Genomic DNA, 24,879 nt, shown 5'->3' on the forward strand with positions numbered 1-24,879 from the left:
TGTTCTCCCCAATGATTAGCGACAGATTCCTATTGGGTGCGTTAGGTTGTTCTCACTAAGGTCTTGCTAAACTACGTGGAATAACGGTAATGTCAGCTGTGTCATCGGGTAATGACTCCTTGAGGTAATCTCAGGTAAGTCTTGTGAAGGTAGCGCCAAGTGTTGCATCACTCACAGGTTTATGCGATAAGGCCAAGCTTTTGGCAGTCCTGGAACATAATGACTGCTAAATAATATATATAATAAATGGTACGTAATAAAATAGGACCAGCAAGTATACTTTAACTGTGTTTTTAAGTCAATGGCAAAGATCATATGTGAAGAGTAAGAACGTTACTGAACAGCGTGTGTTGAAAAGCATGCGAAAAGACGGGAAGTACATCTTAATCTCTACAATAACGTGTGTATGGAAATTGCACATTGTACAAAGCATGTAAAAATGAAGTATTTTCATTTTTTGGGGCTAGGCGGGAATTTCGAACCTGTCCTTTTTTTTTTCTCCCCCCCTTTTTTTTACTCTCACTCTTTAACTAAACGACCTACTGCAAGGCAGATGTTTAAAGGTGTAATTTAGGGCTACAGCATGACTAGATATTCCTCTCTTTAATGTTCCTTTTAACCCTTTGTAGTCCGACTTTTTAGAATAAAGTTGTCATCTTATATTAGGTCTATTTGAACGAAAACAGTCGAAGAATGAAAATTTTCCTGCTGGCATTCATGGGCAATGAATTGAAAGGCTTTTCTCATGAACTGACAAAAACTATGTTGTAAGCAGCATGTGGTTCTTCAGACTTCCTAATTTGTAATCATAATGGTATGAAATATGACCACAGATTATTTTATGACCGCTCTTGTGCCACCCAAGGCAGGTGATGTGCATTAGGCAGCAGTCTCCAAAAAATGGAGTGAAGAGGCTTAACCTTGGCTTGATGCGACGCTTGGACATAGTGAAATTTTGGGGATAGACGCATTTTAAGAGTAACGTAACTGGCATTGCTGACAGCCGCATTTTGAGAAATAGCTTCGTTTTTCTCTATGATATTTCATAAAAGAAAAGATTCCTACAGGAATCATTGGACCAGAAAGGGTTAATCAAGCACTGAACTGATGTGAAGGAAATTTTTTACATTTAAAAGAGATCAGATTCTAGCTACTGCTGGGACCAATTCTTTTTATGCAGGCCTTCAAATGTTTAATGAAGATAAAAATTACACAGCCAAAATTTGCTCGGTGGCTATGATATGCTGCTGGGAATGTGGTTGCGAGTTTAACTGATACGAGCCGATTGAAAAACGAAAAAAAGCTAGTTTACGAAGCTTTGGGTACGCGAAAAAAACACCCAGGTCAAAATTAACCTGGAGCCCTCCACAACGCATCTATCTCGGCTTCTCTACTGGCTTGCTAAACTTGCTCGTTCAGTAAAATCAAATGTGTAAGCTTCCAGTAGTGTATTTTAAAGGGACATTAAAGGGAATAGGTTACTGTATTGATAAATTTCATTTTCAACAGTACAAAAGAAAAGTTTATGTTGATGGAATGCTTGGTTTGCTAGAGGGGAAAAAAAAACGGATGGCGACAGTGCCTTGAAGTTGCCATACCAGCTCGCTGTGGTATTGCGGATTTTGACAATGTCTTTTCCGACGTAGCTAATGGTTTATTGGTGAGCATGGGCTACATTGTGTTCAAAAGGAACCGAAGCCAGAACTTTGCATGTTTTCAGAACGTTTGCCGTGTCACAGTGGCCTAAATAGAAAATGAATTGCAATTCGTGATGTCACATGGACATAGTGGCTCTAGGGTTTTTGTGTTGAATTCGAGAAACGAACATTGCACCTACATTATCTTCTAGTAGACGAGCAGTTAGGCGAGATTAGGCAAAATATAGAGTTTTGATTGCACTGACTTAATGTTTCTCATTAGTGTGCCTTTAAAGGGCCCTTCGCAAGACTTGTTAGTGCAAACAACCAAGCAAAGTGTAGACAGGCAGTGACGATCGTGTCTGCAATGTACTGCGCTAACGTATGCAACAAAAACAGTTGAAAGTTCAAATGAAATTCCACAAGCCCTTTTCGTGGAAGAACCACTCCCCCTGCCAGCAGAGACAATGCGTCTTGCGTCTGTATGCTTTCATGCCCGCAGGGCATTGATAGCCAGCAACGCAAAGAATTCTGCAATTTCTATGTAACAAAGCATGCAGAACTTCCAGTAAAGAAAAAAGGCAGGACGCATTCTTTGAAGATCATTACGTTAACGTGATTAGCATTCAAGTGGTGATGGATATGTAATTTGGTGATGGGAGCTTCATTATTGGTAGATATTTTAGTTACTATGTCATGCAATTATGTAGTGTAACTCATCCATTCTGGCATGTACCAAGTGGTTCACGCCATCTAGGTTAGCCAGCAGCAGATTGTCTATTTAGAGATGTAATAAATGGTTTATGCTGTCTGCTCAGCAATACAGCAGCCGGCACATACCCAGGGGTCCGAGCTATAGACAGCTTGGGTCACTGGGAAGAGCTGTGTAAGGTGCCTGGATAGATGAACGCAAAGTTGCTGAAGTAGGATATGAATGCCAATCGCATTATTAAGGAAGCTCACTTGTGGGCGCCAGTTGAAGTAACGGAACCGTGCCCTGCTGTGCGTGGGAGGGCAGACTACCTCCTCGCACTATGGCCTTGCAACATTTTGCATGCCTCTCTCAGCTGCTGACACTTTTCTTTATTAATCTGAAATGCTTGCCAAATGGTGTTTGACAACTTTTAGTGTATAACCGTAATTTACGAAGTGGCCCTATGTGATAAGGGGGGGGGGGGGGGCTTTTATTGGACAATATCTTGAAAATTTTGGTCATGTTAATTGCACTACCTGTGTCTTTCAAATTGTTTTGTCATTTCTTTCATCTTCAGCATCATTAGAGATATACAGTAGCAGAACAGACTAGGGAATTTGATTTTTTTCAGTGAGTTGGGGCATCTGTGGATGCCCGTGCCTTAAATCTCGAAAATACCTTATCTAGAGAAACACAGTTGTCTAGTTTACTTGCAGTGTACTTGGCAATGCCCACACAGTTGAAGTTTGCATGATGCAAAGCAATTTAACCTACAACATGGCCGCATACTGATGTCCACAAGCTAGCACCCAGACATTGAAGTTCCAACTGTTTTCCCTAGCACACTATGGTTATATTAATTTTTTGGCACAGGCCCAGTCAGAAGCATCTTAGTATGTATGCAACACATCTTAAATACCGTTTATCCATTAATAATTCTGATCTTGATAACTTGCCTTGATGTATACATTGGGGGTGAAATGAAAGAATGCTTCGATTTAGGTGTCAAAATTAATCTGAAGTCGCCCACTACAATATATTTTTTTTCCGTATTCACTTGGCATACAATGCTCATGGAGGGGCTGTAATGTCTGGTTTAAGCTTTTTGTCAAGTTAAGTTTACAGAATTGTTAAGTCCCTTTTGATTAAGCTTACAGAATTGTTAAGTCCCTTTTGATTGCTCAAGTAGAGTTCTAAAGCTTTATGAAAATATAATAATTTGCAATATTCTTTAAATTTTTAATATATTTGAGGACTTGAAACATACTCCCAGAAGTCGCTTGATGTTATCTTTTGCTATCAAATGTGAAATTTTACTGAGATGGTCCAACTGTTAATTTACATTTCTGCATTTCACATGCATTTGAGCCTCGGGGGGGTATGAACTGAAGCCTCCACTTTTACCAAACATGTTGGCATTGGAGGAGAGAAGCTATGGTGTTGCAGCAAAACTTGGCATTATAGGCAGAGGTGCTTAGTTCGTGCTGGAGCTCTGAAAATCGCTTTTTATTGCGATAGCAATTATATGGACACTTAAACCGGATTTCTGTCATCGCTGTGAGGTTCCGCATAAAGTCCAAGGGCAATAAAATCGTCGCCTCGCGCCGTATGCGCAAGTGAAAGCGCGCTATCGCGGAGAGCGAACGCACGGCGGAAAGCAAACGCGTCCGTCGCGTGAAAGGCCGTGGGGGTCTGGGAGGGAGGCGGGGCGACGCTGTGCTGCGTCACCAAATACTTATCTTGCAACCGGGCACAAGGGGAACTGGCCAGAAAGCGGGAAGGCAGCGCGGAAGGGAGGAGGCGGGGAAGCTACTCCTCTGCCAACTTCTCCTCTGCACTTTGCCCGGCGGTGGCGGTCGCCCGCACCGTCTCTTATCTCCACACGGCTCTGACCTGCGTATGCGCTGTGCATTCACTGCTCAGTTTCCGTTGAAGTGATAGACCGCGCGAACCTTCGACCGCTGCGGCGGCTGCGCTTGCTACCAGCGTTTTGACAGTCGTTCTTTGCGGTCATTGAGTGTGATCTATTCACGTTTGCTTGTGCACGCTGACACCACGCTTGTTAATTCAGTTAGTAAGCGAATGTGTCCAAGTTTGTGCAGGCGATAAAACTACTATCCCTACTCCGAATAGCTCTCTACTAATTTGCTATCGCAATTGATTCTTCGCCTTTTGGGCAAAACTACGACATTTTTCTTACCAGGTTGCATCTTATTTTATTACTAGTACTATCTTGCCACTTGCAGGTATAAAGTTCTTAGTATTTCAACCGTTCACACTTTCTGTTCCGTTTTCGAAATTTTATGACATGCATCTGAATGACAAAAGTCGAGGAAAAATACAGAAAAAATCCACGCTGGAGGTCACTGGATGCATAAAATTCTCATTGGAGGCACACAAATACCCCAGTATTTCAATTTCTTGGGGGCAGGAGGCACAGATTTGTGAAAAGTAGGGATGTGCGCATATTTGAAATTTTGAATATGCTATGCTATTCCTTGCTATTCGATTCGAGAATGCACTGTTCGAAGTTGTTGAGCATTCGTTCCGTTTGAATGTTGTAAGGAGCAACAGCAGTTCCTGCAGTCTACAGGGAGAAAGGTTGTTGCAAGTAGAGACTTGAGGATGACTCTGCTGCAAGAGAGGCGCGGTTGTTACCAGTTCCTGAGTGAATCCACGGAGGAGATCACTTATGCATAATACCAGTCGTTAAATAAGCATGTCTTGCCTTAACAAGGCCACAAAGTAGCTGTTTCACTTTAGGCGAAGCAATTTATTATTTAGTCAATCTTGCAGTGTTAGGATTCCTTCAAGACCATGTGTGGGGCCGTAGTGCTGCCCTTGGCTCCATCAATGAGCACTACACTACATGCATCTGGTGATATGCTGTTTCTTTGTTTCATTAGTAATAATGTCATTGTCTTGGTGCTCCGCATACAACCACCCTTCCTTTGCTTCACATCTAAAAGCTCAGTTGAGCTTGCATTCTCTTGAAGGTGTATCAAATAACATATAAGCCTTTTGTTGCCAGACTCCATGGAACTTAAAAAAAAATTGCAGTATTCATATTCGAAGGTTGCTTTTCTTTAATATTTGTATTCGATTTGATTAGAAAATTTTTCTATTAGAACACCCCTAGTGGAGCCACATTGAAAATTTAGCGCTAAAACAAGACAGAAATGAAGGGATGGAACACCCCAAGCGCTCGTGGTACTACATTCTCTCCCTTCATCCTTGTGTGATGTTAGCGCCAAATTTTTGACGTGAATCGGTACCAACTTGCTCGGTTCACCTTCCTTCCTTAGTAGAGAGCAAGGCAACTTTGTTCAGGAAGGTGGAATTGGGCCACAGGTGCAAAGAGGTCCACCTACACTGAGCACTCCCATCTAGGAAACTAGGGACCAGTGGCCTGGGCATGCATTCATAAAACCCTTACGTCGACTCATTTCCTTATCGGCAGGACTTTCGTCACCTGCCACTCATGATAGTGATCGGCATGATAATGAGACAATTGCTGCTGCGATGGCTAGTCGTGTACATTGCTCGTGGATGTGGCCTTGCCTATTTTTTCCATCATAAAAAGTTTGCAAGTGCCATTCTATGATCCGGGTCAGCAGCATAAGTATGTGCCTGCCAAACGTTCGTGGCTGTCTCCACTTTTTTCGTCTTACCTGCTGCATTTGGTGTTTTGATGCATTTGCCGCATTTGTGCCAGTGCAAAGAAATGTCTGTGTTGCTGTGCTCATCATTGCACTGAATTTTGATATCGGCACAGCGTTGCGCGATTGGTCCGCTGTGCCCCCGAGTCTGTGGTATTGGCTCTCAGGCATTATCTGCCACCAGGTGGCACCACATGTTCCTGCCGAGGAATATGAAAGAAATTGGGTTGCGAGAGGGTGTTCAAGTATTTGTACAGGAAAAATATTGACTCACAGTGGAGGGAAAACTAGGAAGCTTACCAGCAAGTATGCGACCGATATAGTAAGCAATATAGCGATAAAGAACGTTAAACGCAAAGTCGGAGAGGCTGAGACAATCTCCTGGGTGCCACCAATGGAAAAGAAACCGGCTACGAGTAACCACCTAAGAGGTAAAAACAAAGTCTGGAAAGAAACAATTCATGATAACTCAAAGGGAAGCTCTTTACTTTTCGAAGCGAGATCAGAATTCCTTAGAACGTGCAGTTATAAAACGAGGTACGCCAAGGAAGAGGAAGCGTGTGCTTGCTGCAGTAAAGCTAGGGAAATGATGGAACATGTTTTATTAGAATGTGACGACCCAGCTGTCGGTTTAGGCTCCGCTGGCCTCCTTGAAGCCTTTGAGTTCAGGGATAGCAGGGGGGAATGTAAATATGTGCGCAGTAGAGATTAGTAAAAGGCAATTGGAGGTTTGGAGGCAGAAAAGTAGGGAGACCACAAACAAGGGAGCTGTACAAAAACAACTTTCCCAATAGTGGTTCAGAAAGGTTAATGCTGGAAATTTTTTATTCTGTTGAAAAAAATTTATCAGACTTCCATGCCTGATCAAGATGAACATACTCTTTCACAAATTTCAAGAAGTTTACTATCACACTTAAACTCCTGTTTCCTATGAAAAATTACAATAGCTGTCAGCATATTAACCTTCAAACTTACCTGTGGGCATTGCTAGCTGGCATCTTCAAAAATTTATTTCAAGTCATCTTCAGCATGGCTAAAGAGGACGATGCCATCTCCAAAACCACAGGTTGCAGAAATATTCTCTTCTAGCCCTTTCAGCGTTACTGAAGTACTGATGTGTTTCCACATTTATGTCCCGCCGTGTCATTGACACATCCGTATGTTCTCCACTCTCTCCAGTCAGATGTGCACAGCAACACGAAGTTGACGAGCTCCGAGGTAGTTCCACCATTGGTTGTGTTGTTCTATCTAGAAGCATGTTTTTGTCACCTCTCCAGGTTTGCACAGTTTGGGTTCTTTGCTAGCGTTCTGCAAAACGTGCTCCTTAACTTCATCGGCCCACCTAGTTTTTTGCCGTCCTCGACTGCATTTCCCTTCTCTTGGTATCCATTTTGTAACTCTAATGGTCCACCGGTTATCCCTCCTACGCATTACATGGCCGTCCCAGCTTGATTTTTTCCCTTCATTATCAACTTCATATTGTCCTTCATTGTCCATTGTCAACTAGAATATTGGCTATCCCCATTTGCTCTCTGATCCACACCGCTCTCTTCCTGTCTCTTAACGTTAGGCCTAACATTTTTCGTTCCATCGCTCTTTGTAAGGTCCTTAACTTTTTCTCGAGCTTTTTTGTTAACCTCCAAGTTTCTGCCCCATATGTTAGCACTGGTAGAATGCAATGATTGTACACTTTTCTTTTCAACGACAGTGGTAAGCTCCCAGTCAGGATTTGGCAATGCCTGCCGTATGCACTCCAACCCAATTTTATTCTTCTGTAAATATTTCTCATGATCAGGGTCTCCTGTGAGTAATTGACGTAGATAAACCTACTCCTTTACAGACTCTAGAGACCATACTAAGAGTGAACTTGCCTTTATTCGTGTCAATTTTTTTCTTCTGCATAACCGGAACTAAGCTGTTGTGTTAGTTTTATAATCTCCGAGAAAAAAAATCCGACACTGGGGGTACCTGACCGCCTAAATAACTGCGCAGAAAAGGTTGAAAGTGTTCTGAATATCCCCTTGAGATTTATGAATGGACACATCTTAGATGTAGGATGTGAAGCTGTGAACATCTTGGCAAAGTTTTGTAGTTGTGTGCAGTGCATAGAGCTTGCAGAGGGAACATGAAGTTTCTCGTCGTAGAGTTTCAAACAAAAATTGGCGGAGGCAACTCTGGTGCTTGTGTTTATACGGGAGCTGAAAGCATTGCCGGTGCACCATGGGAATGATGGCTAGTGCGTGGATTGGCTTAAACTTCGTCCTTCTGGCTTCAAACGGCCTTGAGACTTCGAGAATCGATGGTTTTCAACAATAGGAGGTGTCCAAGCCCAGACCTAGATTTCCTGCTCTTTTTTAAGTAGCGACATCTACTCCGTCGGCCGCCATTATCTTCCTCGATAGCATGCGACCGTCAACGACCGTTGCTATCTATGCTGCTTCCAGCAGTGTGCAAGTGAATGCGGGTGAACAGCGTTAGGAAGAACATGGTTGCTGGAATGAGCGCCGCCTAATGAGATTCGTCGGCGGTACTTCAAACATTTTCGCTACTTAAAGAAAGCAAAAGAATATCTAGGGACTTTTGCCCAGGCCTCAGCGACTGCACCCTCTGGGTAACAAATACAGATTTCGAAGGCTATGGTTTTGCTGTCTGCATGTGGTGGAAGAGATTGCGAAGATACTTCTTGGACATCAGGTGTTGGAACACCAGTTGTATGTTGCATTATAAGTACAACAATTTGCAAATATTATGCATGTCTGCTGAGTCTTGTTACCCTGTGCAATTGGAAAAGTAGGATTGCTTCAAAATTTAGGCCAATAAAGGCAGATGAGGGGTACTAAACAAATCGACAAGCACGAAGATCAGACCAATACATGTACTAACCATCATTCCTATGGTAGCTGAACAGTTGTAGCACCCGTTAGTAATTTTAGAAAGGAACTCTATGGTTCCTCTATTCAGACAAAAGGCTTCTCGTTTCCACTATTTGGGCTACCAGCTGATGTCAAGTTATAGAAGCCCATGAGTGACAACCATTGGCTGATTTTGACAAGTCACGCATGCACGTGCAAACTTTCACATCTGCCAGCACAGTGGCAATCGTTGATGCATGCTGCCCAGCAATTCTCTACTCTTTTGCTGCTCTAGGGCAGCTTTGTAAGAGAGCAATGTTGAAAGACGCTCATGAATATTTAATGAAAGGTGCCAGGCGAGATCTCCAGTTTTCGCAGTTGGTAACAGCCACACATGAGCATACACATCCTCCCTGAACATTGTGGGCTTGCAGTGGTGTGAAGTAAAGGTCGTTGTACGCGCATTTCAAGAAAGGAAAAAAAAAAAAAAAAAGCTCAAGGAGCATCATTACAGACCCCTGCTGAGAAGGAACAAATGGAGGAAGGGGACATGTTACTCCTAATATCACTGTGCATATTGACTACTTTCTAAGAAATTTATTGGAAATTCCTTGAATGGCACTGCACGTTTTCCATCATACAAGTTCCTCAGGTTGAAGGAAAAGGTGTTTTGGGGCATTTATAATCCTTGCGCCTGATTCTCTACAATTTATTATCTTAATTACTTACAAACATATGGTGCATTACATTGGTGAGATGGTCTCCTTGCCAGACGCCCTTAATCGGTATTCTTTCACTTTTTGTGTGAGGAATTGCTGTTGCCCTAGGGTGTTGATATTATCGAAGTACAAGGAACAAATCGCCGGACAAGTGAAAATTGGTTGGAGTGCATCTGGCAGACATTCACAAATCGTGAATGGCATAGTAGGGCTACCTTTGGAAAGACAAGTATTTAATCTGTGCATTCTGCCTGTGCCAACTTACAGGGCCAAAACTTCGAGGATAATAACGAAACTTTTTTGAAAAAGGCTAAGGACTACTTGAGCCATACAGTTTACTCCAAAGACTGACAATGGGGTCTGCAAGCGTAGCGGTTTGGACAACATGGGAATTATGACGGGCAGTACATAGATTTGCCTAGGTCTCGTCCTAGATTAAACGGCTATTATGACTTTGCAAATTGTTCATTTTTTAGAAAATATTGTGGTATACATGAAACAGTTGCGATAATCCTGCATGTACGCAGATCCTGATTGCCGTTTGCATTTAGAAATACAGGATTGCCTGAGAAGTTTTGGCCGATAGAGAGAGATAGAAGTATGCCAGAAAAAGCCGCAATCATGACGGTCAGACAAATCCATGTACTAAGCATCATTCCCCTGCAAGCTTCATGATTGTTGTGCCATAGTTTGCTCTAGTAACTTTAGTAAGAAACTCTGACTTGAGCGATGGAAAATGATACACATAACGTTTAAGGTACACTAAAGAGAAAAGTAATTGAGCGGCATTAGTAAATTCCGTTTCTACAATACTTAAAAGCGCTCATACCGTGATAAGTGGCTTAGTAAGGAAGAAATGTTGCGAAAACGAAAAGCGCTGCCTTAAACTTACCGCATCGGCTGGCCATGGCGTAATGGATTTTATGGGTGACTGTTCTGGCCCAGTTAAATTTTTATTGATATAGCTGGACTACATTGTATGCTAAAAAAATCCAAAGACTGAGGTTGACAAGTTTCAAGATGGAGCCACAATGACCTAGACTCGAAAAACTACTTCAAAATCTGTGGCGTCGCACAAATGCACCAGTGCTGGGTTTTTGGCAAAAAAAAAAAGGAAATTTCACTTTTATTTCTTCTTATAATAATCAACCTATTACTGCAAAATTAATGAAAATGGTGTTTTGAAATATGTTTTGAAAGATGGTTTTTACCGCTCTAAACTAATTTACGTGTTTCTCCTTAGTGTCCCTTTAGCAGGACAGTGGCACTACTGGTAGGGATGACTGATATATTTATTTGCACCAAGGACAAAACGCTGTATACTGGCATGACGCAGTTAGGTGTGGCATGCATTTGTTGTAGACCAAAATTTTGGATTTTGCACTTGTGAAGGTGCCCTTTTCATGTTAGGAAGTAAAATGCCACAATATAAGCACGTGACAAGAGGGAGAGAGAGGGGGGAAAGTTGGTGAGGTTAACCAGATACGAGTTTCCGGTTTGCTACCCTGCACTGGAGTGGGTGAAATAGGGGTTGGAAAGAGGGCAAAGAGAGAGTAAGAGCGTGCGAATATTCGAAATTGTCTAATGACGAATCGAATAGTGTCTTTTTCAATTCGGTCTTCGAATCGAATAGTCACTATTCGTAAATGCGATTGTTTTTCTACAACTTTATGAATATTTCCGGATGTCAGCTGTGCAGAAATAAACATAAAATTGGGGCAAAAGTACGGTTATTTCAACCCCGCAGACATAAAACATGAGAACTTGGCGTGGTGGAGCAGGCTACGTCACTTAAGTAGCCATACTTCACGGGCTGTACAGCTAACGTCTGCCCTCTGGAGAGCCCTGTGCATGTGAAGGAACTACTTGTTTGCTCCTAATGATCCATTTGTGCTTTGATTAAACAATGCTTCATAATGTACTATGTAATGACAAAAACTTGCTAACCTTAAGACTACTGGGATGTGAACATTGTTTTATATTGATCATGTTAATGGCTATTCACTATTTGAAAACTATTCGAAAAGTATTCGATATTCGATTTGCTTCTGGCAGTATTCGATTCGTGTTTGATTAGGTCTCAAAAATCACTATTCGCACACCCCTAGGAGAGAGAGAAAAAGAAGACCACCAGACGAGGCCTTTGGGCCAGTAATAATGATCTAGGCAGATGGAAGAAACCGTGTCCTAATATGTATATTGTTTTTAGTGTTTATGTAATGAGATGCGCACGAATGGCTTGTCCAGTCTTGTTGCCACACCCCAGAGTCAATCTTCCGTCGAAAATCTTCAGACTGCACTCTGTTAACACGTTCACTACTGTGGCAGCACTTTTTGAAGTCTCGATTTCTGTGTGTGATGACCCACCGGTGGGTCGCGTCATATTCCTCTGGTGCATCGTTACCCACCAGTGAATCACCAGGGAGTTGGGCTCCTTTCAAACTTCCTCAAATTGAAGATGGACGGTGCCATGATGTGTCAAATCAGAAGCAACTGTGCTCCTTTCAAACTTCGTCAAATTAAAGAGAGATGGTGTCATCTGTCAAATCAGAAGCAGCAATAATTTTTTCTTTATTGTTTTCTAGCAAAGACGTCGCTTGCACATTGTGTGAAAGCCCTACACCAGCCACACAGGGGGAATAACTGCCGCAACTTAACCATGACCCACGCTGCCGTGAACATGCTAAGAAACTGCTATGTCGGATAGGGAGCGCACATTAGTGGGTGTGCTGTTGTGATGTACTGTCAGTGTCACAAGTTAACGTAGCAAAACAAAATGTTGTTTCCTCCTCCTCAGAAGAAGCTATTTCTGCAGCCCCAGCGTGCAGCCGGGAATTTAGGTCTCTGGTCTTGGGACTATCAAATGTAGCCAACATGTGTTGTTCTATTTTACTGGCTGTAGTCAATAACTGCAGGCAAAAGCTGTAGTCAAAAGCAGGAATACACCTTCGCAAAACTTATGCCCCGCAAACGTCTTATACCAACTGTACATGCCTCAAGTGAAATGCTATAATTTGAGCTCCAAGCATTTGTTGCGGTGTTTTAAAGCCTGTGGACTTGAGAAGATAGCAAGGAGCTTGTGAGCTGCTCAATGTTGCCGACATTAGTCACCTTATTCAGACCATTAGTGGAAAGCTGATGAATGCACTTGTCATGGAGTGCCAGATGTGCGGATAACAGCGTGTCGACATTATTTGGTTTTGTTTGCTGAGCAGTGCACGGTTATTGCAGATGGCACCATATAATTATGTACTAATTTATGGAGGCTTTGGCTTGCCACCATCATGGGCTGTTGGCGTGGATGAATTAACCATAGTACCACAACGTATAGTCTTATGGTCGATTCCTGTTCGGGACAGTGGCTGTTCAGACATGCTGACTATTCGACAAGTGCTAACTTGACATTGCTTCACACGAAATTCTCTGAAAATGCTAGTGTTGCAGTGCAAGATGCTGGCATCTGTGAACCAAAAGTAGTCTGTAAGCTATATTGCAGAAATGTTCGAGTGCTGCCGTCATGTAAGGCGTTTTCGTATGATCAATGCCCAGTGCTATGGTCGATTCACTTGCTTTAATGTGGTTGTACATACATTTGAGGTTTTGTGGCCGTGGTAACTTGACATCATTGCACACAAAATTGGAAAATTGTTCGGCTATCAGTCCAAGATGGTGATGTCCACAAACCAAAACATAAAATTGACTTAGTCACCGGGGAATTTGACATTGAGGGAAAGGCATTCATCACTGAGTGGAATTTTTTGTTTCAGCTGATGGTGGGTGCAGATGGCGCAAGTACTGCCAGCTGCTTTGAAAGCAGACCAGCTGAGTTTACATTGGAACATGGTGAATGTTGTGCTGAAGGATGGCTCATAAATGGTTTCATTGTTTTCTGCTTTGTGCAATATGCCTTGCAACACTAGTACCACTACCACCACCTGCTCCAGTGTTGGCTCGAACATTCTTGGGGAAATGGGTCCTGCGGTCAATGTGCAAGCATGCTTTCGGGAAGTCGCTTGCATGCATTTTTTTCTTACAGCCGGACAAACATTGAAAGGGTAACAAGTGTCATGCCAGGTTTCACATGTCCCAGGCTGTGCCATTCGCATACCTTGTGTAAGAAGGTGGCCCAGAGCAAACAAACAAATCTATGCCGTTCTGCTTTGAAGTGCTTATGACGCGGAAATTTACGTCTACGGAAACGTTGAGCGGCAAACCCTTAACCAACTTTTTCCTAAGGTGCACAAATTGGCAACAAAAAAGTTGCAGCAAAATTGCTACCACTTCGTGTGGATTACTTGGAGATCTGGATGTTAGATGCGTAATATTCTAGTCTATCAATTCCTCAGTAGACTAGAAAGCTTTATTTAATTAGTTATTCCCAGAGGGTGAAGCCCTGCCCTATTCAATTATGAACTCATTTTCAAAAAATTTACAGATACCTTGCACTTAGCCAAAAATTTGTGGCTTGCGTCCTGTGCAAAGGACAAATCAGTTGGCGTTTATTGCAGGCTGATGCAGTCTAAATTATTTTACCTAACTGATTGCATTTTGCAACTGAAAAAAAAAAAAAAGTGAGAACAAGGATTTTTGAATGTTCATAAAATAAATTCAAGCCCAAGTATATGCAATTATAAACTTCTGTTCTGAGGCTTAATAAAGAAGCACAGAGGCTGTATGACAGCTGATGAGATTAAGCAAGCCTTGGGATCGGGCATCTTTAATGGCATCTTAACTCTTTAATGGCGTCTTAATGGCATCTTTAGGTCTCTCGCCAAGTTTAAGAATTGCAAACAGACAGGTGTGGCGCATAGATCATGCAGTCACGATCGTGGCTGCAAAGTATTAGGTCACTGAATGACAGGAGAACAGCTGAAAACTGAAGCAGCACCCACCACACCCTTCTCGGACGTGCCACTCTCCCTACCAGCATCAATGTCGTACATTCTAAAGACAGTTTACACCCTCCGGGGTGTATTTATGTCCCACAACAGCAATTGTCACACGGCATGCTTGCATTTCCTTTCTTGAAAACTCTGTGCTCGCTACATTCCTGTCAGGAATGCTCTGCCACACTGATAACATGCATGCCGTTCATGACCCGGAAGTACTGGGTGCTTAGCATTAAAGAAAGGACAGGTACGTAAGATAGGCAACAATTAATTCTGGGACAAAGATGCACTCTAAAGGGTGTCAGCTATTTTAGTATGCAGCCATGGTGCTTTTGCATCGGAGATGTAATGCCTGCAGCACACAAATAGGTCGCAGCAATGGAAATGACTTTGGGATTTTCGATGTGAAGCGCACGAAAACTCCTCTGGAGATGCTCCAGACTCTGAGGAAAAAATGGGAAAGAATGGAGGCAAAGGTCGTCACATAAGTGTCACATGGTCCCTCGGCTCCTCTATGGAATACAGGAGAGGAAATTTGGTCGTGGGCAAATTCGGTCGTGGGCATCGATTGAGGCAGTGGGAGACTGGTTCTACTTTGGAGAAGGCAGCTCGCCTCCTCGTGCCACAGCTTCGAAACAGTTCATTAGCTTCTGTCTCAGCTGCTGAATGCACATTTTGTGCACTTGAATAAGAAAAGACAGGCAAAAAATAACGACAAAATTCTCAGTGCAGTTTTTGGCAAAATATGAAAGGCTTTTCTCGTAAATTGCAAACAAATCGAGCCATTGGAGGCAGCATCTGGTTCTTCGAAGATGCTAATAAACTATCATAATGCTACGAAAAATGCCCCCAATGTATTGGAAATTATTTTTGTGCCACCCGGAGACAAGTGACATGTATTAGGCTGCATGCTCCAAGGATGCCACACAGAGGCCTGCTTCGTGGTAATGAGGAGGCCTGCTTGAAGCTCAGAGCCATGCTGCACTTGGCACACATTTTGAATTGTTAACATAAAACAATGATGTAATTAGGTATTTGTGCTCATGAAGATATGGGGCTTCATGCCATATAGCGCGAGTTGAATGCGATCCATTAACTAAAGAAAAAAAAAGCTAACCAAAATTTTGTGTCGGTACTAGTTTAAACGAACAAGAGTTGCGTAGGAAGCAACACTATACTCCGTGAAAAGTGGATGGCATAGTAGTAAATAATTGTGGAGGTGCACCTTGTACTTTGCCTATCGTGTTGTGCACTAACCAGTTTAATCATCATTACCGCACTCTTCAATGCAGATGGTAATCTTTATCTGTCCATCTGGGAACTGATTGAAGTTGAACTGGCATGTAACTTGGGCCCACCAGTGTTTCTTTTGCAGCTTACAGAGAGAGAGCTGCTAGAATATCTCAACCTTTTTTTTTTCTTGTTCTTGCTGTATAATTTCTGCTGCCTTGTGTTCCTTTTCATCCCTGCAACAACATCTCCAGATGAAGTCAAGGAATTTCGAGAGAGTTGAAAAGGTAGGTTACTGCTTCGTCACTCACCATGACTGCTCGGATCACACTAGTGGTTATCGCACTAGTGGTTGCACTAGCCCTTGCCCATCAGGCTAGTGTACCAATGAATAAAAATTGGAACTGAAATGAGAATAAACTAATGTTTGAGCCTTTTGTAGACTGGAAAGTAGCCCTATGTGTGACATTAGAGAGTTTTAGCTTGACCCTATAAGTATTGCCCCTTTGCAGAATACTCGGTTGCTGAAGACATGGCTGGTTGTAACAACGCTGTTAGCAGCACTTGTTTCACATTGTCCAACCACAACGCACTAGAAACATTCTTGTGCTACGTGAGTGTTCCCATTGAAGGATAATAAAAGGGCTGCACGTTAATAATAACGCCGCTGCCGTCACCTTACACCAGCAGCTAAGTAGAATATAACTGGTAACTGCAATAATAGCCTTTTGTACTGCCAGGTTAAACTCCACGCCACCAGATGGAGCCACCAACATGGCTGCTGGCGTCTAGGTCTCCAGTAAAGTGATATTTTGTAAATATATGTATGGCCGATAGGCTAAAACTCTAATGAATTGTACCACTGTCACAGACACTGGCAGACATAAATGGGCTTCTTGGATTCTGACTTGTCACATTTTAACTTGTGCTGATGGTACATGAGAAAAATCACATGGTCACGGCAGAGCTGTCGAAGTGTCTGACGAGATTTTTAAGTCTGTAAGCTTACACTTCAGCTAACATTGCCTCCAGTTCATGTACCATTTTTCGATTGCATGACTTTTGTAAAATATAGGGTGTCCCAGCTAACGCGGGCCTAGCGATGTAAAAGAAAATGGGCTACTAGATACAAGGATGGGACTGATGCAGTTTTGTTAGCAGTCGCCTTGCAAAAACATGGAAATTTTTTGCCTTATCCTTGGTTAGCCAATTTATAAAAAAATAATTACTTAAGGTAATACTTGCAAGAATTATGCAGTGCATTCAAAAACATTGTATTCAACAATTTCCAGTTGGTAACATTTTTCCTAGGTGTTCTTTTCACGTTTCAGAGTTAGTCACTAAATGAGATCAAGGATATGAAGTGAGTGTGTGCCCGCATACCTGGCATGCACTACAGCAGCACTTTAAAAGGATTCCAGACAACTAACTTTATTGCATACTGTTTACTTACACTTTACTTACTAACTTGGTGACTACGGAAAAATGACAGGGTGGTGGTGTAGCCGTTAGTTGGCTGCTGCCATAAATGATGATAATAAAATGTATTTATTGAGGGATGGCTCGAATGCCTATTATGTGGAATAGGAAGGGGAGGGGGTAGGAGTATTCAGAGCCGGTCTAGGAGCTGCAAGTCCTTGGCATGCTATAAATAAACAGATGCTTGACGTTGTGTGCTAAAGCAGTGTGCGGTGGCTTAGAAAGGCAATAAGAAGTATGAATGAAGAAGAAGAAAAAAAAAAAAGCACTTTTATTGGTTGGTGCTGTTACATTGCTGCCACATCACTTTTATTGTAGCCATAGAGTCAGCCATTGAGAATATGCTAGTTCTTTGAAACCCCCTTCAAAAGTGTTGCTTTCGCACATGGCCTGCGCTCACTTTGCATTATTTTTAGTGTTTTGTGCCGCAACTTTGGGGAGAATGTAGTGAGCTGGAAATGGAATGAACTATGATGAAGGGCTATGATGTTCTGAATGGTCACGAACAATTTGACATCCTAGATTATGCAATTATGTAAGTCTTTAATAATTTAGCTAATTGATTTTCACAAAAAAATCACCAAGGATAACGAAAGAATTCCCCACCTTGTGCAAGGCAACTGCTAACGAAACACCATTGGTGCCATCCTCGTATCCTGTAGCCTTTTTTTTTTTAAATATGTTGTCCCGTGTTTGCTGGGACACCCTGTATTTTTATTGTGACCCTATGTTGTAGAGGCTGGACCCATTTTCTTGATCATCATCATTAGGATTATGAATAACTCGTCATGGCATCAGATTGAATACATCGTTTATGGTTCTTTGAGTGCTGCAACATGTATCCATGAGAGAGGGAGCATTTCCTCAAGTTTAGGAAGCCTTTGGGGAGAGGAGGTGTAAGCACTTATTTAGGACGCTCATGCTAGCCACAATGCAGTATCGCTAAAGGCTGCATATGCCCCTTAGCTTGTGAAACTTAAGACCCTGATGCACTGTGGTCCACCCTTGAGGGCGCACGACAGAGTAATACTAAGCTGCATTAATAAATTGCACTTCTGCAACAGCAAAGCAGCCACTCCTGCCACGAAAGCTGGCAAGGTAAGCCAGGAAAGAAGCAAGAACAAAAGATGCATGGTGATGCCATCATGAAATTTTCACACCAGCTTGCAATGACGTCACGGATTTTGACTGTGTCTGCCTGTGTATAGTTAAGTGATCATCATTAAATGAGGACTACATTGCATTTTAGGGAAACCGAAGACTCGGTTCTCACGAACTTTTCCTCTGCCAAAGCAAAATAAGAGACAGAACTTTGAAATCCATAATATTGCTGTGATGTACTGGCACTGCGAGAAGTTTGGCCTTGCCTTCAGTTTCTTTTCATTTGTGATCGACCTTTCTTTAGCTATATTAATGAAAATAGAGGTTCGAAGGACTATTTTGCTAGTCTAAATTGATATAGCGTTGCTTTTTTGTACCCCTTTAAGGGAAACACTTAGTTATTATCCAAGCCAACATAACTTCCAACATTTCGTCTGCTTTATGAGGAATGAAAAGTCCTTAATGTGGCATGTTATGTGGCCATATACTGATAAAAAGTTGTTCTTCAAGTCTCCTTATCAACGTTTAGCGGTAATCGGTTGCTGGAATACCGATCTGGCGTCCTCTTTCAATAGTTGGCTGCACTGTACATTGACAGCTTGAGATAATTATCACAGGAGCCTCAGAGCACTGACTTCTCTCCCATGGCACCTGAGCAGGGATTAATATCTTTGTTAAATATCATGCATCACCTCTCTAACAAAAAAGAAAAAAAAGAAAAACCCAAAAATTTCAGGGAGTGCACACAGCCTGTGGTACTCCTTCCATTTAATGAAGACACTGGAATAATGAAAAGGAATGGCCTTCGTAAGGATATTTCAAATAAAGGGAGAGCAGTACTAATTGATTGATGATGTTGAGGAACCACGAAGAAGCCTGAATAAAGCTCGGGCTGTGTTCTTGTTTTCATCCCTGAGTAGCGCAGAAGAGGCGAAGCAATAGCGGTGGGCCCATTCACACGTCGGAAAGAGTGCAAGCAATTTGTGGAAAAGTTATCGTCTCCAATCCAGAAAGTGGGATTTATGAAACCTGACATTCTGGGCCCAACTTGGCTCTCCTTCCTTGGGACTAAATGATAGATGGTGGCCCAGTGCAGCTCTATAGAAGATCTAAACAATAGAGGGAGAGGTATTACTTGGATTCCCCCCTCTATTATGAAAATTTTCTATAAAGATTTTTATAATGCCACTATTTGTTACCGCTGCTGCTCTGAAGAGCTTTCATCCTTGTGCATGGTGTATGATGGAAGCTTCCTCAAATTGTCCTGCACATTGTTCTTCATTGGATAGCTTTATTGTTTAGCAACTTGAATATCTCAGCTTCACTGGTATGTTATCTTGCTTGGGAAAAAGAATATACTAAGCAGTCGTATTAAAGCAGCACTGAAAAGCATCAGAACTGTTATCTTTAATTACTTCCTGGAAAATGAGAATTATCACTGGACAAAATGAAGGCCTATGTGCTAGTCAACTTATAAATGGACTGTTTTAACATACGGGTTGTAATTGCAAAATTGAAGCTAGCCAGGCCATAAAGCACACCCATTTGCTTGACATCCTGTGCCTAGCGTCATTTTCGAGGCCGAATCTGTACCAAAATGCGTCATTGTCCTTGTTAAAACCTGTCAGCGCTGCATTAAAACCTGTGGCTCTTCCGTCTTCAATTTTCTGCACTAGTTCGCCGTGTCTCCTTGGGAGTGCTAACTGTTTATAAGTAAAGGAGCATTTGAAAGTAGGATAAGACAACTTGGTAACCTCTTGGACTGTTTCCTGCCGGAAAATGGCTGAAATATGCGAAAATACAGTGAAATCCATGACTTGCATTGATATCATTTGCGCTGGTGATCATGTGTAATGTTCAAAGCGGCACAAAAGAGCAATGTTAGCTGCAATAGTAAATTATGGTTCTACAATACCAAAAGTGGTCACTTCTATCGTGAGATGTGGCGTGGGAAGCCAGAAAAGAAGCAAAAGACTGGTGGCAATGTTGCCCTGCAGTTTCTGCAACCGCTCGTCATGATGCGTTTTAAAAGCGTCTGCTTGAGTTTAGTTAATAGACCATTTTTGTAATTTGCAAGGGTGCCTTTCTGCATCGCACATTTGCCCAACTAATGATGACACCAGTTGTAGCTCAAATGAAGACAAAGTGCTAGCTGTACAAGCTGAGACTTTCCTCTTTCATGAGCTTCATCAAGAAAACTGTGCCTATGCTTTTCATGTCACAAGACAACCAGACTGTGGTTGTACATGCCGGCTGTGAAAATGTCAATGCCTGCATTAGTTTGGCAAACAGCCTGGCTGGAAAGGAAGCTTTAAAATGATGAAAATGGTCCTAAAGAAAGGCCGCATTGCATTTTAAAGGACCCGGAGATGCAGCCTATCAAGTCTCAATAGCTTTGCCTTCGCCACATGACCCAAATATGCACAAATTCTTTGAAATCTGTGATGTCGTACTCGCGTACTGGCGTTGACGCTCTGCCACAAAATTCAAGTACAGGAAACTTGGTCTTCACTTTCTCCACTTATATCCCACCATTTTAAAAAAACATCAAAAGAAATGCAGATGTAATGTTTAACGAGTACCCTGCCAGTGCTTAAATTGATTCAGTGTTTCTTTGTGACTTTAAACGAGCAGCCAAAGTATGCTGGCACACTTACTGCATGAACTTTGAAACGTCTTATCAGCATGATTTGACGGGACATGAGTAGTCGAAACAACATGATTCCCAAGAGATGCCAATGTTGGAGAGAAGTCTGGCTCCGCCCACACATCAGAGGAATGAGGGATTGTATTTGGCTGTGGCAGTTAACCCAAATTCTGTATGTGCTAAACAGTGATGTGTTTGCCACTGGATTTTTTGGGTTGTCACCGACTACAGTCTCTTTCTCCTGTCCAATCATGCTGGAAACATGCTTCACAGCTCTAGCAACTAGCTAGCTTGTCTAAATGCATTAGTTGCAACTCCACTGAAAGGTGAGGGCAAACACTGATCACAAAATATTTAGTTAGGTTATCGTTTTGGCTATCGCATGGGAGCTTTGTACACAAGGTGATCTTATTGTGAACAAGGCTCCTACGCGGGAGGAGAAATGTCAATCTTACTTAAATATTTCGTGGTTTGACTTCATATTTCATCAGGTTCTGTCTTTACCCAACTAGTTCCATCATACTCCTGATTTCAGTTACCACAGATAGTGACTGTGAATGTGCTGTGCTTAAGGGGTGATGGTAGAAATCATCGCGATCTTCCATGTTTCCTGTTCACAGCTGTTCCAGCGTTGTCTCATGAAGGTGCTCAACATTGACTTGTGGAGATGCTACCTCACGTATGTCAAGGAGACCAAGGGATCGTTGCCAACCTACAGGTACGTTGAGCCTTGGAAGAATCCTTACTGGCATAGCGATGAGGTGTTAACATATGCACCTCTTGGGCCTGTTGTGTGACAAGACCGCACCTTTATGAATACTATGAGTGGGCACCAAAGCTTGTAAATAAGCATAGTTGTTTTGCACTTGTAATGATAACCCTGATAGTTATTGTGTCAGCTATAATTTCACCTGAATTGAGGTAATGTCTGCATGATTGCTGTGATAAGCTGAACAGTATGGAGAAGTTCTCAATGTTTATGTAGGTTAGAATCCACTGTGTTTGAAGCCTCTATGTGTTCAAACAGACAGCATTCTCATCATTAAGGTGTTCTTCAAAGCCTTACCAAATATTTGTTGCAATGGTAATTCAGAAAATTTTGCGTGCTTTATTGTAGCGATACCTTTGCAGTTTAATGAATAACCCAGTTGTGTTTTGGTTTCTTTTTTTGTTTTTGACATCAATTTGTTGGGGCCAATGCGCATGTTATTACATGTACTGCCATTCCTCTCGTTAACGACAACAGGGAGAAGATGGCGCAGGCATACGACTTTGCGCTCGACAAGATGGGCATGGACATTCTCTCGTACCCCGTCTGGAGTGACTACATCAACTTCCTCAAGAGCGTGTAAGCGTCCAGTGCAGAAGGCAGAGGGCAGCACTGTCATCTCTTTCCTTTATGTTACGTCTGTTATATGAATGTGCACATGGTGTACTTTGAGGACCGTTGTCTCATTTGGGGTCTCCTCAAGTTCGGCTTGCTTGTGAGCTATGGCATGTATTCATGAGGAGTGATCTGCAACAGTGTTTTGAGCTGTTTGTATACACATTGCTGTTTACGATATAGTACTGGATGTACAGGTGCGAGAACTGGTGGCACCATCTTGTGACCCTGAGTTCAGCCAATTGACAGAACTATTATTGCCACGAATGATTATGTGTGCTTGCCCCTCCTTTATGCCGGCATTCCATAAACAGTAATACGTATAGAGACAGGCTGAAATTTCTTATTGATGGCATTTTGGTTTGTTGCTACTATAAGACTTGTTTACGAGGGTTGATGGCAGATTGAGGGAGCATGCGAACGGTATATGCAAACTCTGCTTACCAGACAGTTGCAGCACTTGTGAGTGTTCCTAGCAGCAAAAAGAATGCCATTCTGAGTTGGAACTGAGTCTAATGCGAGAAGTTATTGAGGCAAATAAGGCTGCACGCCTGGGAAATGCCTGTCAGCACTTTGCTGATATTGTTACGTTGTGGAAGTCACATATGAAGATGTATTTACACTATTTACAAGAAAGGCAACGATATACAAACAAGATGGCTGTCAAAACCAATTGCACCTCGACACGTCAAATCGTCGTCTTGCGACTTTGGTGCCACTCTTGGTTGCGCCGTAACGATATTTCCTTGGTTGAGAGACAGTTATGTTCTTTTAGGGTGTGGGCTGGACATAGATGATTGCATTCACGACATTGTCATACTATTTGTTTCATTGTGCGTGCCTACTACTCATGGCAAAGATGGTTGCTTGTCACTTGCGCATGCCTTCTGTGCTTTCACGAATAAAATAAATGTTTGCCCGGTGTTCTCATGGTGGTTTGCACTTACGAATTAATGAATTAATGATGGAAGTTGCATTACTCATTTGTGGGGACGCGCTGCAGTGGCTCTCGGTAGCTGTGGTGTTCTGCAGTAGGGCATAAGGCCACAATTTCGATAGGAGTGGAATGCAAGAACGCTTGTGTACTTGTATATAGGTGCACTATAAAGAACCCCAGGTGACCGAAATTAAAATCCGGAGCGCCCTGCTACTGCGTATCTCATTGTATGTTCTTTGAAATGTTAATACTCGTAATTTAATAAATTGATTTTGTCATTTCTTTGAACTTGTGAAATAGTGGATAACGGTATGTGAATAACATGTATGGTGATCTAAATGCAATGGCTGGCTAATGACAGTTGCAATGGACATAGCAAGAGTTTGCACAACCTAGTTTATAAATGGAACTCAAAGAATGTATGTAGATCATGGTCTCTGTTGCCTTTGGTTGCAGTGATGCTCGTAGTGTAGTTTCCTGAAGATTGTTTACTTAGCAGCATTGATATTGAATCTTTTGTGACAGGTGATGTTGAATGTATCTGAGCATCAGCTTGTTGGTGTTGTAGTTTGCGTGAATGTGCAGCTGTTTTCTATCCAGTGCGTTGAATGAGGTCGTCATTCTCTGCAGTCTTTTCACACGCGCGCATTAAAACTATGTACTGCATTGCTTCAAAAAATGATCTGAATATTGAAACCGCTTTAACCACAGTTCATCAATAAAATTTTGTTTAATGGATTCAGGGTGTGTCTAGATACTTTAAGTAAACACTCAAGAATTAGTTGTTGAACAGAAGAAAGTCAACTTATGTGCACCCTGCAAGGCAATTTCGAAATTGCAGTTGCATAAGAATCATGTGATGCCAGCATGTGACTTTTGTGGCCTAGTTATGGCACCTGTCGCCCACTTTCCACCTTGATTTATGGTCGTCCATGGCAATAGTCTTTAGCTCGAGGTTACGGGTCCAACTACTTAGTTTAGCAGCTGCATTTTGGTGTGGGTGGAATGCAAACAACTTCATGTACGAAGCCTTGACTGCACGTTAAGGAAACATAGGTGGTCAAAATTAATTCGGAAGCCTCAATTATGGTGGCTTTTGCAGCCACCATAATTAGTGCTTCTTTACATGCTAGTATTACAAATGATTACATAAATGAATACATGCAAACGATTAGTATAAGCTTCTAAAGTAATTCTCAAATTATTTGATGGTGTGTGATGTTTTGCTGTTGGGTGCAGTGCTTCTAAAAAGAACAGTGCACACATACAAAAAAAAGAGAATATTAATAAGATGGTAACAGGATGTAGATCTTTCTTAGTCATACCTAGCCCACCTTCTGTTCATGTGTTCTTTGCATGGATCTCGTATCAAAAGCCACTTAATCTGTTAAGCAGAAATATTAAAGTTGCACTGAAGAGGAACTGCAAGGTTTATATTAGTAAATTATGCTTCTTCAATAGCAAAACTGTCGCTCTTGTTAGCGGAGGAGGCTTGGTAAGGCAGAAAAAGATGCAAAAATTAAAGATGGGTGGTGACACCAGTATGTACTGAAGTTCTCACACCAATTTGCTGCGATATGATAGATTTTGACAGCGTCTACTTTGATCCAGTAAATTGTTTATCTGTGAAATAGGGCTTCATCACATTCTA

The 24,879-nt window shown here is 42.1% G+C and overlaps 1 protein-coding gene across 3 annotated transcripts in view; it reads left to right on the forward strand.

The window, feature by feature from the left end:
* Positions 1 to 24,879, forward strand: part of LOC119464476 (cleavage stimulation factor subunit 3-like) — a 70,152-nt gene that overhangs the window by 15,239 nt on the left and 30,034 nt on the right. For 2 of the 3 annotated variants that reach the window (XM_037725466.2, XM_037725467.2), the window contains exons 4-6: positions 15,935 to 15,967; positions 21,528 to 21,625; positions 22,154 to 22,255. The exons of the other annotated variant lie outside the window; for it this stretch is intronic. In XM_037725466.2, the coding sequence (XP_037581394.1) occupies positions 15,935 to 15,967; positions 21,528 to 21,625; positions 22,154 to 22,255 (233 nt within the window). The remainder of the gene's footprint in view (positions 1 to 15,934; positions 15,968 to 21,527; positions 21,626 to 22,153; positions 22,256 to 24,879) is intronic. 3 annotated transcript variants of the gene reach the window in all.

Source organism: Dermacentor silvarum, chromosome 9 (assembly GCF_013339745.2).
Source record: "Dermacentor silvarum isolate Dsil-2018 chromosome 9, BIME_Dsil_1.4, whole genome shotgun sequence".
NCBI classification, from domain to species: Eukaryota; Metazoa; Arthropoda; class Arachnida; order Ixodida; family Ixodidae; genus Dermacentor; species Dermacentor silvarum.